This window comes from Crotalus tigris, unplaced genomic scaffold (genome assembly GCF_016545835.1).
Source record: "Crotalus tigris isolate CLP2741 ecotype Arizona unplaced genomic scaffold, ASM1654583v1 scf7180000017841.2860490, whole genome shotgun sequence".
NCBI classification, from domain to species: domain Eukaryota; kingdom Metazoa; phylum Chordata; class Lepidosauria; order Squamata; family Viperidae; genus Crotalus; species Crotalus tigris.
Window position 1 is genome coordinate 2619001 of NW_024096667.1, and position 12628 is coordinate 2631628.

The window sequence follows — 12628 nt, forward strand, 5'->3', positions numbered from 1 at the left end:
GAATTTATGGTGCCTTGGTGGAATTGTACTCAGAAGCAGAGCTAGTTAAAGATTGTATGGTTAAGTGGGCACAAAATTTTGATGAACAAATTTTATTAGATACTTGGGAGATTATTTGGGTGAGGAATGTTAAATTCATGCAAGCCCAAAATTTACGGGAAAATTTTTATAAAATGTTTTATAGATGGCACCTTGATCCACAAAAAATGTCTCGTATGTATCCAAACCTGCAGCCTAAATGTTGGAGATGTGGTTGCTCGGATGCTACTTATTATCATATTTGGTGGTCATGTAAAAGTATTAAAGCTTTTTGGATTAAGATATGGTGGAATATTCAAAGAATTTTTAAAAGAAGGATAAAATTTACTCCACAATTGTTTTTGTTGGGTATTGTTTCTGATTGTGATGATAAAGAGATTATTTTAATGTTAAATTTAATTACTGCAGCTAGGTTGTTAATAGGGCAATATTGGAAGAAGGAATTTTTGCCTACTTTGCAAGAATGGTTTTTTAAAGTTTCCTACTTAGTGGAAATGGCAAAAATTTTGGCTTTCTTGAAAGATCAATCGCAAGAGAAGTATCTTTTGGTGTGGAAAAGATGGATAAATTTTATACAATATAAGTATGATATAAGGAAATATTATTTAGCTTTTGAATAATTTATATAAGTTTAAGATATTATTTAGAAGTGTAATTGTTATTATTCTTTAATTTTTTATTTTTTTTATTTCTTTTTTATTTTCTCTTTTGTTTTTCCTCTTTTTGTTTTTTTATATATAATGGAGTTAAAGTATTTTACAATTTGTTTATTGAATGTAATTATATTTGCTTAAGGTTTATTTGGGTTTAAAACTTTTTTTTCTTTTAAAATCTAGTTAAGCCTGTATTCAGCTCTGGGAAGAATGGGGGAGGGTTTTGGGGTGGGTTGGGAGGGATTGGGGAAGGGGTTTTTATTGTAAAATTTAAAAATTTTTTAATAATAATAAAAAGACATGGATGTCAAACTCGCTGGCCTGATGGTGAAAGTACCAAGCTAGAAAACAGGTGACTGGCAGTTCTAGACCTGCCTTAGGTATGAAAGGTGGCTGGGTGACTTACTTACTCAGCTGAACCCACTTCAAAAGGTTGTTGTGGGCAAAATCAGAGGAGGAAGGAATGAAAGGTATGCTCACCAACTTGAGTTCAATAAATAAATAAAGGATGAGACCAAAAGACCAATAGCTAAACTTTGTGTTATGTTAATATGAGACATTTATTAACAACTGCCCTTTTCTGGTAAGGGAGAATTACGAGAAGACCGGTGGTGGGATTCAACTGGTTCACACCACTTTGGCAGAACTGGTAGCTAATTTTTTGTTGCCCAGGCCCAGAACAAATTTCCAGAAGCGGCATCCACACAGAGAACCAGTTGTTCACATATTTGAATCCCACCACTGGAGAAGACCCATTAGTAGCTCAACTGATTGTCCCAATTCATCCAGGGAGGTGAGAATGTGCAAGAAAGAGGCAGCCTTCCAGTCAATCAGCCTTGTGTATTGATTAAGGGATGATTGGTAGGCAGGGAAAGGAATAACTCTCTGACCCAAATTAAACAGGCAGATCAACCCACCCACACATGGGAACAAACTTCCATACAACTGGCTAAGGTCGAAAGATGTGTCTCCACATTTCATTGGGGATCTAAGGTCGTCAAGATGCTTTCAGTCATTCCTATCCCAGGCCAGACCACTAGCTTCAACAGCAAGGTCAGGTATGGCTCCACGAGGACTTCTGGAGGAGAACCTAATGGAAAACAATTGTCAGAAGTGATTAGCTGTATAATGTTTCAAAGAAGAGTTCTGAGAATAAACACCAATCTTATTTTTAGTCAATAAAGTCAGGTTTGGCTTGTAAACATGAATAAGTAAAACCAACCTGGATGTGTTTCGAAGGATACATGTATTTTGGAATACTGATTTGTGGATAGCAATGCCACTTCCATATCCTATGCCACAACTTGGAAAATAGTCTTGTGATCAGATCATCCCTTAATTTACCAGCAGTCTAATTACCAGCCACATATTGGCTGCTCAGACTTTGCCTCTAGGATGTTCTCATCATTGCTTCTTGGTTGCTAAGACTCTCTAGGTCTGTGAGCTGCCACCTGTTGTTAATCTAGCCTTGTTTAATCCATTCTGCTCTGTGTCAGCAGTTCAAAAGGGCACTGTTAGTATTTTTTGCCAACTTCAATTAACATGAGATTTTGGAGGCCCCCCTCTGATCTCATTTCATTTGCCATGAGTCAGGCACAAAATAGACAGATTTCAGTTCAGAGCAGAGAAGAGACAGTTCATTGCAACTAGGAATGACAACAATAATAATATTTATGTGGCTCTACTCTGCCTGCGCTCTGGATGTTTGTTCATTTCCAGCATTTTTTTTTGTCTGTTTAATTTTTGTTTGCAGCACTAAAAAAATTCACACTACCACCCTCAGCTCCAGGACAGGAAAAGGTGATACATGCAATAATTAATTTTCCCCCCAAAAAATTAAAGGGAAAAAAAAGAGCAAGCAAGCAAGCAAGAAAGACAAGGAACAAAGCAATCTGTTTTTTTGTTTTGTTTAATATTATAATGTAATGAATTTGCAGTACATATCTGTATAGGCAGTAAAATTGTATGGCACAACCTCACAATGCAATTTTGTAGGCTTTCCTCTCAATCCATTGCTTTACTTGTCAACATTTTTTGAACATATATTTTCATATATTCTGCCTCAGGCCATAAAGCTAAAGGGAAAAAAAAGTTGCATTTATACAAGGTTACAATATTTTACAACAATGCAATTGACTAAGATTGTTCTCTTATGATTTTGTTTTCTCCCATTCTCCTTTTCAGTCACTGCACATCCCAAAACAGATATATTATTACACATTGAAAACTGCCCTTCAAGATCAGTAGTACAAAGGTCCTAGCACTATTTATTTATGCGGAAGGAGGACTGGATAGTGGGTCACCCACAATTTGTTAATAAAGAGTTGGGGCAGGATAAAAAGTCACCTTGCCTTCCCTGAAATGCCAGCCATGAAGCTGAAAGCAGTCAAAAAGCTTTCATCTAGGTTCCATTTGGGCTGATTTTATTTTTATTTTTTTGAAGAAAAAAAACACACCTCCAAATGTTTGTTTTTTCCTGTGTCAGTCAAAGCAGCAAAATAAACAAAGTTCTCAGCAGCTGTGTCTTGTTGATTATTTTTTCAAACCATTTTCCAGGAAACTACCTTTTTCCACTGTTGTTTGTTTTCAAATTGCTTTGCAATGAAACCTTGGGGTATGATTTGAGACAAGGCAAAATCATTAAATGAGTGAAGGAAAAAAAAAGACAGATACAAGAATGCCCTGTAAAAAAAAAAAAGGAAAAAAAACCCCTTCATTTAGCCCAGGGATGTCCAACCTTGGCAACAGTTAAGAGTTGTGGACTTCAACTCTCAGAATACTCCTGCCAGCCATGTCCACAAGTGTTACAGTTGGCAAGGTTGGAAACCACTGATTTAGCCTAGGCTGTATTGCCTTTACCAGTACTTCATTTACCAATGGAATAGAAGGTAAGATAGTCCCAGCTTTCCTCATCCCCCAAGAAAATTTCTTATTGATTGCTCCTTCTACCCAACCTTCTGGCCTATAGTATGACAGTTGAAAACAGCTGCTACTGTTGGGCATTCAGAAAGCCTCTGGTACAGTAGTGGGATTCAGCCAGTTCGCACCGGTGTGGTAGAACCTGAGTTCGGAGAACCGGCTTAATGCACACTGCTTCCTGAAGTCCAGTCTAGGCCTCGGAGGCCTGGAAGAGCCCTCCCAGGCCTAGAACAGCCCACCGGAAGTTAATGGATGCCACTTCCAGAAGTCCGCTCTAGGCCTCGGAGGCCCAGGCTTCCATCCAATAAGATTCAATTTCAGGTATTTCAATCCCACCACTGCTCTGGTGCTCACAATCAGTATTCAGTACAGCTTCAGCTCTTGTGCTGTTGCCATTAATGGACTTCTCTTGTTCAGGTTGCACTTCAACAAAAGGGTTCCACTGAAGTTACAATACTGTTAAATGCTATCTTTGATATCATGGGCACATGTGCACACGGTAATCCTATGTTGAATTTTCCCCCTCTTCCCATCTTTGTCATATGTTTATTATTTCTTTGTCCATCGTCCACTGTTGGCCAGTGTTGTGGAGTAAAAGGCAAAAAGAGTCCTAGATAATTCTGCCTATTAATGCAAGGAAGTTGGAGACTTAACACAATGGGCTACTCCATCATTGGTTTTTCAAGGAATTGATACATACAGTACCATATCGGGTTGAACATCACACAGATCCTGAAACACCTTTTGAAGTATATGCTGTTGATGGAACACTTGAATTGTTCACATTCAAAGCCACTTGGGAACTAACATTGACATGAGATGAACAGATAGTAAAAGAACTTAGCCAAAAATACTCTTGCCTGCTTTAAAGCTTTGAAAAGCTGAAAAGCTGACTTAGCACGAACAGCTCAAGTAGCAGCATGATTCTACTTCCAGTCCTTTTTACCAGCTGAAAACAAAGAAATTTGGGCAGAGCTAGTATCTCCCTTTTATGAGTGATCCTCTCCTTCATCCCAAAGATGGCAAACTTAGCTGTTATAAAATAAACATACCTGGAGTCAGCATGCACACAAATGTGTTTTCATATGAATGCACACTCAGAAACACAAAAACATGATTAGGCATGGATCATGGATAGCCTTAAAGTCATTTGATGGCTTATTGATTTCCAGTCATAGAAAGTAATGACATCACAGTTTGGGATGGTTCAATCTTGATTTCATAGATTTTTTAAAAAAAGAATAGTGAGGTTTTTTTGGACAGTCTTTAAACACAGCACAGCATGTGTAAAAGAGTGGCTCTTTCATTTTATGAGCATCTTAAATGCTTTTCTGAAGGTAGCACTCCTATTGATAACTTACAACATTTTCTTCATATTTACCCCACGGGGCAACAAGTCTAATGATGTTTTGCATTCCCTCTGAATCTAATGGAATTTAAAAGTACTGACTAATTGAAAAATGCATCAGGTCTCTAAAGGAATAAAGTTTAGGCCTTTTTACTCTGCATGCTACAGGCAGACATCTTATTCCCACAGCTAGTCAGAAATACTAAGAAACGTTTTGGGATTAACAATGTATGTGATAGGAGGAGGAGGAGGAGGAGAGGTCTCCCTAACTCTCAAGTATGTCACTGCTTTTTCTACTCCATTTCTATAAAATGAATGCATCCTCTCTCTTGCCCCTCTTCAGATTTGCCCAAGATTTTTTCTTCCTTCTGGAATTCTATGTACTTGGTATGTTACGGCTGTTCCTTTACATGCATCCCCGCTGCAGGCTTCCCTTTCCAGGATGGTTTGTATGTGCACATTCATGATAGCATGGCTATCTGCAGATCATACCCCTGGTGGGAGGGTGCTTGTGCCTGAAGGCTGGCGAAAGTCTTGCTTTTCCTCTGAAGCCCATTAAAATCTATAGTATCTGAACAGAAAAGCCTGCAAAGCAACCGCTCGCCAGAAAAGGAAAGACCAGTAGTTACTAACCCAACAAACGCTTCTTAAAAGCCAGTTAAGACAGTTTTAAGCATTAAGTTTCTCTTCTCCAGTGGATGTGAATGCCTGATGGAGAAACCGCAAAAACCCAAGCACCGTTTCAGCTTTTTGAACAGAATCTCAGCTGGCTGGACCTAAATCCTCTTTGATCCTTTTTTTAAAAAGGGCAACCATATGGAAATTGGGAAAACGTGATTACCCTGATGAATGGGAACAACATGAGGCATGCCTGTGTCTGCTACTTCGCTTTGGGCTGGAAGAAAAAGAATTTCCAACTAAGAGAGGAGGGGGGGGGGAACTTCTTGCTTCATTTCTTCAAGATAGGCCTTTGAGTTACCTCAACTGAGTGGGGAGGAACTGGGATTGAAGAAAGAACAACTTGACAGCGATAGTAGAAAGGCAGTATTTAAAGTGGATTATTACTGATGGCAGCGGGCATATGATTTCTTTGGAACCATCAAGCTCTTTAGTTATTATTCCAAAGTTTGTATGTTAAATATGTCAATCTAAAAAAGAAAATCCTATAAGTTGGTCTGCTTTCCCTGATGTGGGAAGTTAGGGAGACGGTCTCCTTTATTGCCCACAGATTTTCTCCCTGTTTTGTTCGTCACTGAAACCAACTATCAGGCTTATGGTTAGGCAACCTTTAATTTATGGATAATTAATTAATTAATTTAATTGCCACAATTGGTTTGCTGATGTTGCAATAAATGCATTTGTGTGTAATGGGGGGACATGGTACCAAAGTGTTCCAAATACTAGGTAACATATAAAAAAGTTTGACTTGGTTTACACTAGCATAGGAGTCCTTGGCTTGCTGTCAGAATCAGTTCATGGGCTTATGGTTGCAAAATGACACTATGGAGATGTACATCTTTTTTTGTAACTACTATTTAAAGATAAAGGTTTCCCTGGTCTAGTTGTGTCCAACTCTGGGGGGTGGGGGTGGGATGCTCATCTCTGCTTCTTAGCCAAGCAAGCCAGTGTTGTCTGAAGACACTTCTGTGGTCCTGTGGCCAACATGACTATACACTGAGGCACTCAGACTGCTGTTAGCTTCCCATTGAAGTGGTACCTGTTTGTCTACTTGCATTTGCATGCTTTCAAATGGTTGGGTGGGCAGGAACTGGGGCAAATAATGGGAGCTCACTCCATTGTATGACCCAGACTGTCACTTTTCAGCTGACAAACTCAACGTCATTAACCACTGAGCCATTGTGCTCCCAATTTTTATTTAGAGATGGCATACTCTTAGCTTGCCTTTCATTGAACCCACAGTTGACTCATGCCTTCACTACTGCATCCTTTGGCTAGAAGAGGAGATTGAAATGACAGAATAAAAGAAAAATGACATAAAGCAACTCAGTAACTCACACAGTTCACGTGGAAGATAAGGTGTGGATAGATTTTCTGTTGCCTTAGGGCAACTTTGCTGTAGGGTACCTGAATCAGGACACCTTTTACTCAAGATGCATTCCGTCTCCCCAGTCTTTGGCATCAGCCATCTACAGTGATAGCAGCCACATGCTTTTTGGTGCTGGAGATCATACATAAATCTCTTCTGCTCCATTAAAATATAAGGGTTTCACAAGAGCTCACATGGGAGCAATTAGCCAGAAATTGTGGGTTGGCCTTTGTTTTCTTGTTTGTTTGACAGAGAGAAAGAGAAAGAAATCAGATGAACTTCCAGATGGAGGGCTCCTAATGCTCCCAATCAAGAAACCCTGTGCAGCTATTTCCCCCCCCCTTCCACTTTAATAGATTTTCTGGAGTCAGAAATGTGAAGGGGGGAGGGGGAAGGGGGGGAGGGAGGATCTCATGGGAAAATACAGGACTATTTAAAAAGAAAGACAGCACGTTTTGGAATCCTCCCCCACCCCACCCCGATATTACTGTGGAAAAGGCCAAACGCTTACATGATGGAAGCCTTGGTGGGAGGCAGCTTTCATGCTAGATAGAGCAGGAACAACAGAAAACTGGCAATCAGGAGAACAACAGCACAAGGGGAATTGAAAACTCAAGTTTGTCTGATGCAGGAGAAATATCCCCTCTTGACTTCCACATTCCTGTTCCTGGGGAGGAGGGGTGGGGGTGGGGAAAGGCCTACATGCTTAAAACACTCCAAATACGGCAATCGGCACCATGCCATTCTCCCTAAGAAAGCAAAAAGTGCTGCATTCAGACCTCTGAGGAGGGCGCACACTGCCCCCAGTCCAAGAGCAGAGGGTTTGGGTCATCTGTCCTGCTTGAGCTGTCAGTTTCTTGAGGGCAAAAGCAGCAGCCCTGTCATGTTGCCCACGATATGGCAGCACTGTGCTCCTTGGCTTTCATCCGCAGGGCTGCAATGCTGGAAGACTTGCGGTCGGGCTCGCCGTTTAACTCGTAACCATTGATGCTGGGGCTGATGCCGGCACTGCCAAAGAGGCTGCCCATGTGCGTCTGCCCCACGTGGCTGCCGGGACCTGAGACGCTCAGGAATTCGGAGACTCCTCCGGTGGTGTGCGGATGAGCATGGGGGGACATGCAGGAAGGCACCGAGTCACAGGGCACTACGCAGGCAGGCACAGGGGAGGCGGCACCATTGTTGCCGATCCAGGAAGGATTCTGTATCTGAGATGGGGAGGGGGGGAGTGAAGGAAGGAAGGAAGGAAGGAAGGAAGGAAGGAAGGAAAGAAAAAAAGGAAAGGAAAATTAGTTCATATTGGCTCATCCCATATCGCAAAAGTCAAGAGCAGGACTTTACTAAAGATGTGGACAGATTGTGCATTTACTGTAATATGTCTTTTTTTCAGTCAAGCTATCCCTGTTTCAGCGTACATAGTATCTGTTTTAGTGTTGAAGGTGTAAGAGATGGATGAATTTAGAGGAAATGGGGGGGATGGTTAGTGGTGCATTGGTTAGAATGCAGTATTGAAGGCTGATTCTGTCCACAGCCCAGAGTTCAATCCTGACAGGGCTCAAGGTTGACTCAGCCTTCCATCCTTCCGAGACTGATATGAGGACCCAGATTGTTGGGGGCCTGTATGCTGATTCTGTAAACTGCTTAGAGCAGGGGTGTCAAACTCAATTTCACTGAAGGCCACATCAGCATTGCAGTTGCCTGGGGTGGGTGGGTGGGTGTGGCCAGAGGGGATGCAGCCTAATGGGTGGGCGTTGATGGAGTGGGCGTGGTCTACTGGGTGGGCATGGCCAGTTCTACATCATTCACGTCAAAGGTGCCTATAGGGGGGCTGGGCAGGAGTGGGACAGATCTGAGGGTCTCTGGCAGAAGGGGGTGGGACCGGGGCAAGTGCCAAGGCATGGTCCACCAGGGCAAGTGCCAAGATGGTCACCACAAAATTGTACATTGGCTCTCGGTTGGCCTGGGCCAGGGCCAAGGCAACGGGGGCTGTTCCCTCACTGTCTCCAGGATGGCTTCGCAGGCCACATGAAACCACTTTGCAGGCCGCATCCGGCCCCCGGGCCTTGTGTTTGATATGTCTGGCTTAGAGAGTGCTACAAAGCACTATGAAGTGGCATATAAATTTAAGTGCTATTGCTATCATGGGGAATTTAGTCCTAATGAAGAGATTTAGCCTTAGCCAAACAAACTTCATTATAGTTTAGGTTGCAGCCTCACAAAACAGGTAAGCAAAAACTACTAGGCTTACCCAGATGCAAGGATGCAGCTTCGGTGCACAACACACCACACTGTGAAACAACTGCCATTGGTTGTAAGGACAAACACTATAACGGGTTGCAATGGAAATGCTACTGTTATGTACCCATGCAAAAGTAAACAGAATGGTGTTGGAATTTTCCACTTGTTCAGAAATATGTAAATGACCAAATGGGGATTAGCCAATGCCACAGCATGTTGAAGGGTAGGGTCTTGTCTGAAATTGACTATACCAGGGCTAGGCAACCTTGGCTCTTTTATGACTCGTGGACTTCAACTCCCAGAATTCTGGGAGTATACAGATAGTCCTCTCTTATAACCTGGACTGTACAGATAGTCCTCTCTTATAGGCTGCCTTATTTAGTGACCATTCAAAGTTATGATGGTGTAAAAAAAAACAGCTATGTGACCAACTGTGTTCCAAAGTCATCTGATTGTCATTGGCTCAGACACAAAATACACATTTCCATGAGAATGCTTCGTTTTGGGCAGACCCAGGAAGATACCCAAGCTCCTCTCTAGTTCCAAGCCCAGAAAATTTGAATCCTTTAAAAGACAAACGTAGCTCTGTGGTGGAAACGGAAGGAGAGTGTGGGAATGGAGGCTGGGAGAACAAGAGACAAAGTCTGGAATTTTCAGAAAAAGAGAAGTACAGGTAGCCCTTGACTTACCCCCACAACTGAGACCAAAATTTCTGTTGCTAAGTGAGACATTGGTTAAATGAATTTTGCCCCATTTTACGACCTTTCCTGCCACAGTCATTAAGTGAATCGCTGCAGTTTTTAAGTGAGTGACACGGTTGTTAAGCGAATCCGGCTTCCCCATGGACCTTGCTGGTCAGAAGGTCGCAAAAGGCAATCACATGACCTTGAGACCCAGCAATGGTCATAAATATGAGTCAGCATTCAAATTTTGATCATGTGATCATGGGAACGCTGCCGTATTTCCCCGAAAATAAGACCCAACTGGAAAATAAGCCCTAGCATGATTTCTCAGGACACCTGTAATAAAAGCCCCACTCCAAAAATAAGCCCCAGTTAAGACTGTCAGCTAGACGGATGCATTTAGTACCGTATTTCCCTGAAAATAAGACCTACCTGGAAAATAAGCCCTAATGCGTGTTTTGGAGCAAAAATTAATATAAAACCCGGTCTTATTTTGGGGAAAACAAAGTACAACGATTTTAAATTAATAATAATAATAATAATAATAATAATAATAATAATAATAATAATAATAATAATAATAATAATAATAATAATAGTAAAGTTGGAAGGGACTTTGGAGGTCATCTAGTCCAACCCCCTGCTCAGGCAGGAAACCCTATACGATCTCGGACAAATGGCTGTCCAGTCTCTTCTTAAAAACTTCTAATGTTGGAGCATTTACCACTTCTGGAGGCAGGTTGTTCCACTGGTTAATTGTTCTAACTGTCAGGAAGTTTCTCCTTAGTTCTAGGTTGCTTCTCTCCTTGCTTAGTTTCCACCCGTTGCTTCTTGTCCTGTGTTCAGGTGCCTTGGAAAATAGCTTGACTCCCTCATCTTTGTGGCAGCTCCTGAGATATTGGAACACTGATATTATGTCCCCCTTCGTCCTTCTCTTCATTAAACTAGACATACCCAATTCCAGCAGCCGTTCCTTATATGCTTTAGCCTCCAGTCCCCTAATCATCTTTGTTGCTCTTCTCTGTACTCTTTCTAGAGTCTCAACATCTTTTTTACAGCGCGGTGACCAAAAGTGGATGCAATATTCCAAGTATGGCCTTACCAAGGCATTGTAAAGTGGTATTAACACTTCACGTGATCTTGATTCTATCCCTCTGTTAATGCAGCCTAGCACTGTGTTGGCCTTTTTGGCAGCTGCAGCACACTGCTGGCTCATATTTAATGATTGTCCACTAGGACTCCGAGGTCCCTCTCACAGTTACTACTATTGAGCAAAGTACCCCCTATACTGTAATAATAGGGACTTCCGGTAGATCTGCGCGCGCGATGGCGGCTACTTTGTAGCCGTCCTCCTGGGTAAGTGTTTGAATCACTATGAACAGTGGACATCAGCTGTTCAGCGGTTCAAAATCCCCCTCCCGGGCAAAGGGGGGGGAAGAGGGTTGTCTGAATAGTGGTAGAGCCTCTTATGCACCCCCAAGGCTTTTTGGGGGGGGGGTGAAGAGAGTGCTCCCACGGAGTTCAGACTGTCTCCGCTTCCCAGCTGCTTTTGTCCCTAGGGACAAAACAAGCTGCTGCAACCACCTCCGCGATTAAAGTGAACTGGTGAGTTTTTCTTACAGACGGACAGAGCTGAGTAGAAGATTTAGCTTTTGCTTTCTTTGATTTTATTTGGATTTTAAGTTTAAAGACTTACTTTTACTTTTATATTCCCTTTATTTATTTATTTATTTATTTATTTTTCCTTTGTTGAAAGGGAAAGTAAAATGGCGATCGGCAGGCTTTTCAGTGTTTTTTTTTCCCTTTTTTTTTTTAATGACTGGAACGGAATGTAGACTTGATTATTTATAATGATTTTTTGATGTTGGGTTTGGATTTTAGAAGCATTATTATTTTTGTTTAACTTCTTTGTTTTGTTTTTTGTACTTTTAAAAGTACTTTTAAAAAATGGAATGGATTTTTTTCTATTTAATCTTTTTTTCTTCTTCCTTTTTCCTTTTTTTTAACTCCTTTCTTTTTATTATAATGATCTCCTTTTGAAGGATTTTTTGATTTTGGGGAGTTAATCTCTCTCTTTTTTTTTTTTGCTTAATCTTTGTAATTTTTAAGAAGGAGTAAAGATTTTTTTAAGATGGCTCCAAAGCGTCCAGGAATTTCTACAGTTCCTAAGGTGGTTTCTTCTTCGGTGTTATCATCAGCACAACAACCTAAATCAATAGCTTCACCCTCTTCCTTGGTACAGCCAATAATGGTGAAGGACTTGCAAGATATGATGGGAAATGTTATATCTCAAATTAGGGGAGAAATGAAAGAGATTTTAGAGGAAAATAATAAGATTTTGAGGCAAGAGATAGTTTTGGCTTTAAAAGGAGTTGCCTCTGTTCTTGAAAAGCTGAACTCTCGCGTAGAAGAGGTGATTGAAAAAGTGGAATTGATGGAGGGAAAATTTGAAAGCATGGAAAAAGAGATGGAAAATTTTCAAGATGAGATTCTTATGCTTCAATATAGACAAATGGAATATGCTTTAAGAATCAGAGGTTTGAGAGAGTCTGTGCAAGGAGATCTGAGCAAGATGGTTGCAAAGGACTTTGCTGTGATTTTGAATAAAGAAAAAGAGGAAATACTTAGTGAAATTGAAAAATCATTTAGAGTTAATTCTGTGGTGGCAGAGCAAAAGAATTTGCCAAGAGATGTGGTAATTTAC

At 41.1% G+C, this 12628-nt stretch overlaps 1 protein-coding gene across 1 annotated transcript in view; it reads right to left on the reverse strand.

Annotated features, from left to right (window-relative positions):
• Positions 1-2604: 2604 nt before the first annotated feature.
• ALX4 (ALX homeobox 4) overlaps positions 2605-12628 on the reverse strand; it is a 78007-nt gene continuing 67983 nt past the window's right edge. The window contains exon 5 of the mRNA XM_039343330.1: positions 2605-8211. Within this exon, the coding sequence (XP_039199264.1) occupies positions 7888-8211 (324 nt within the window). The 3' untranslated portion in view covers positions 2605-7887. The remainder of the gene's footprint in view (positions 8212-12628) is intronic.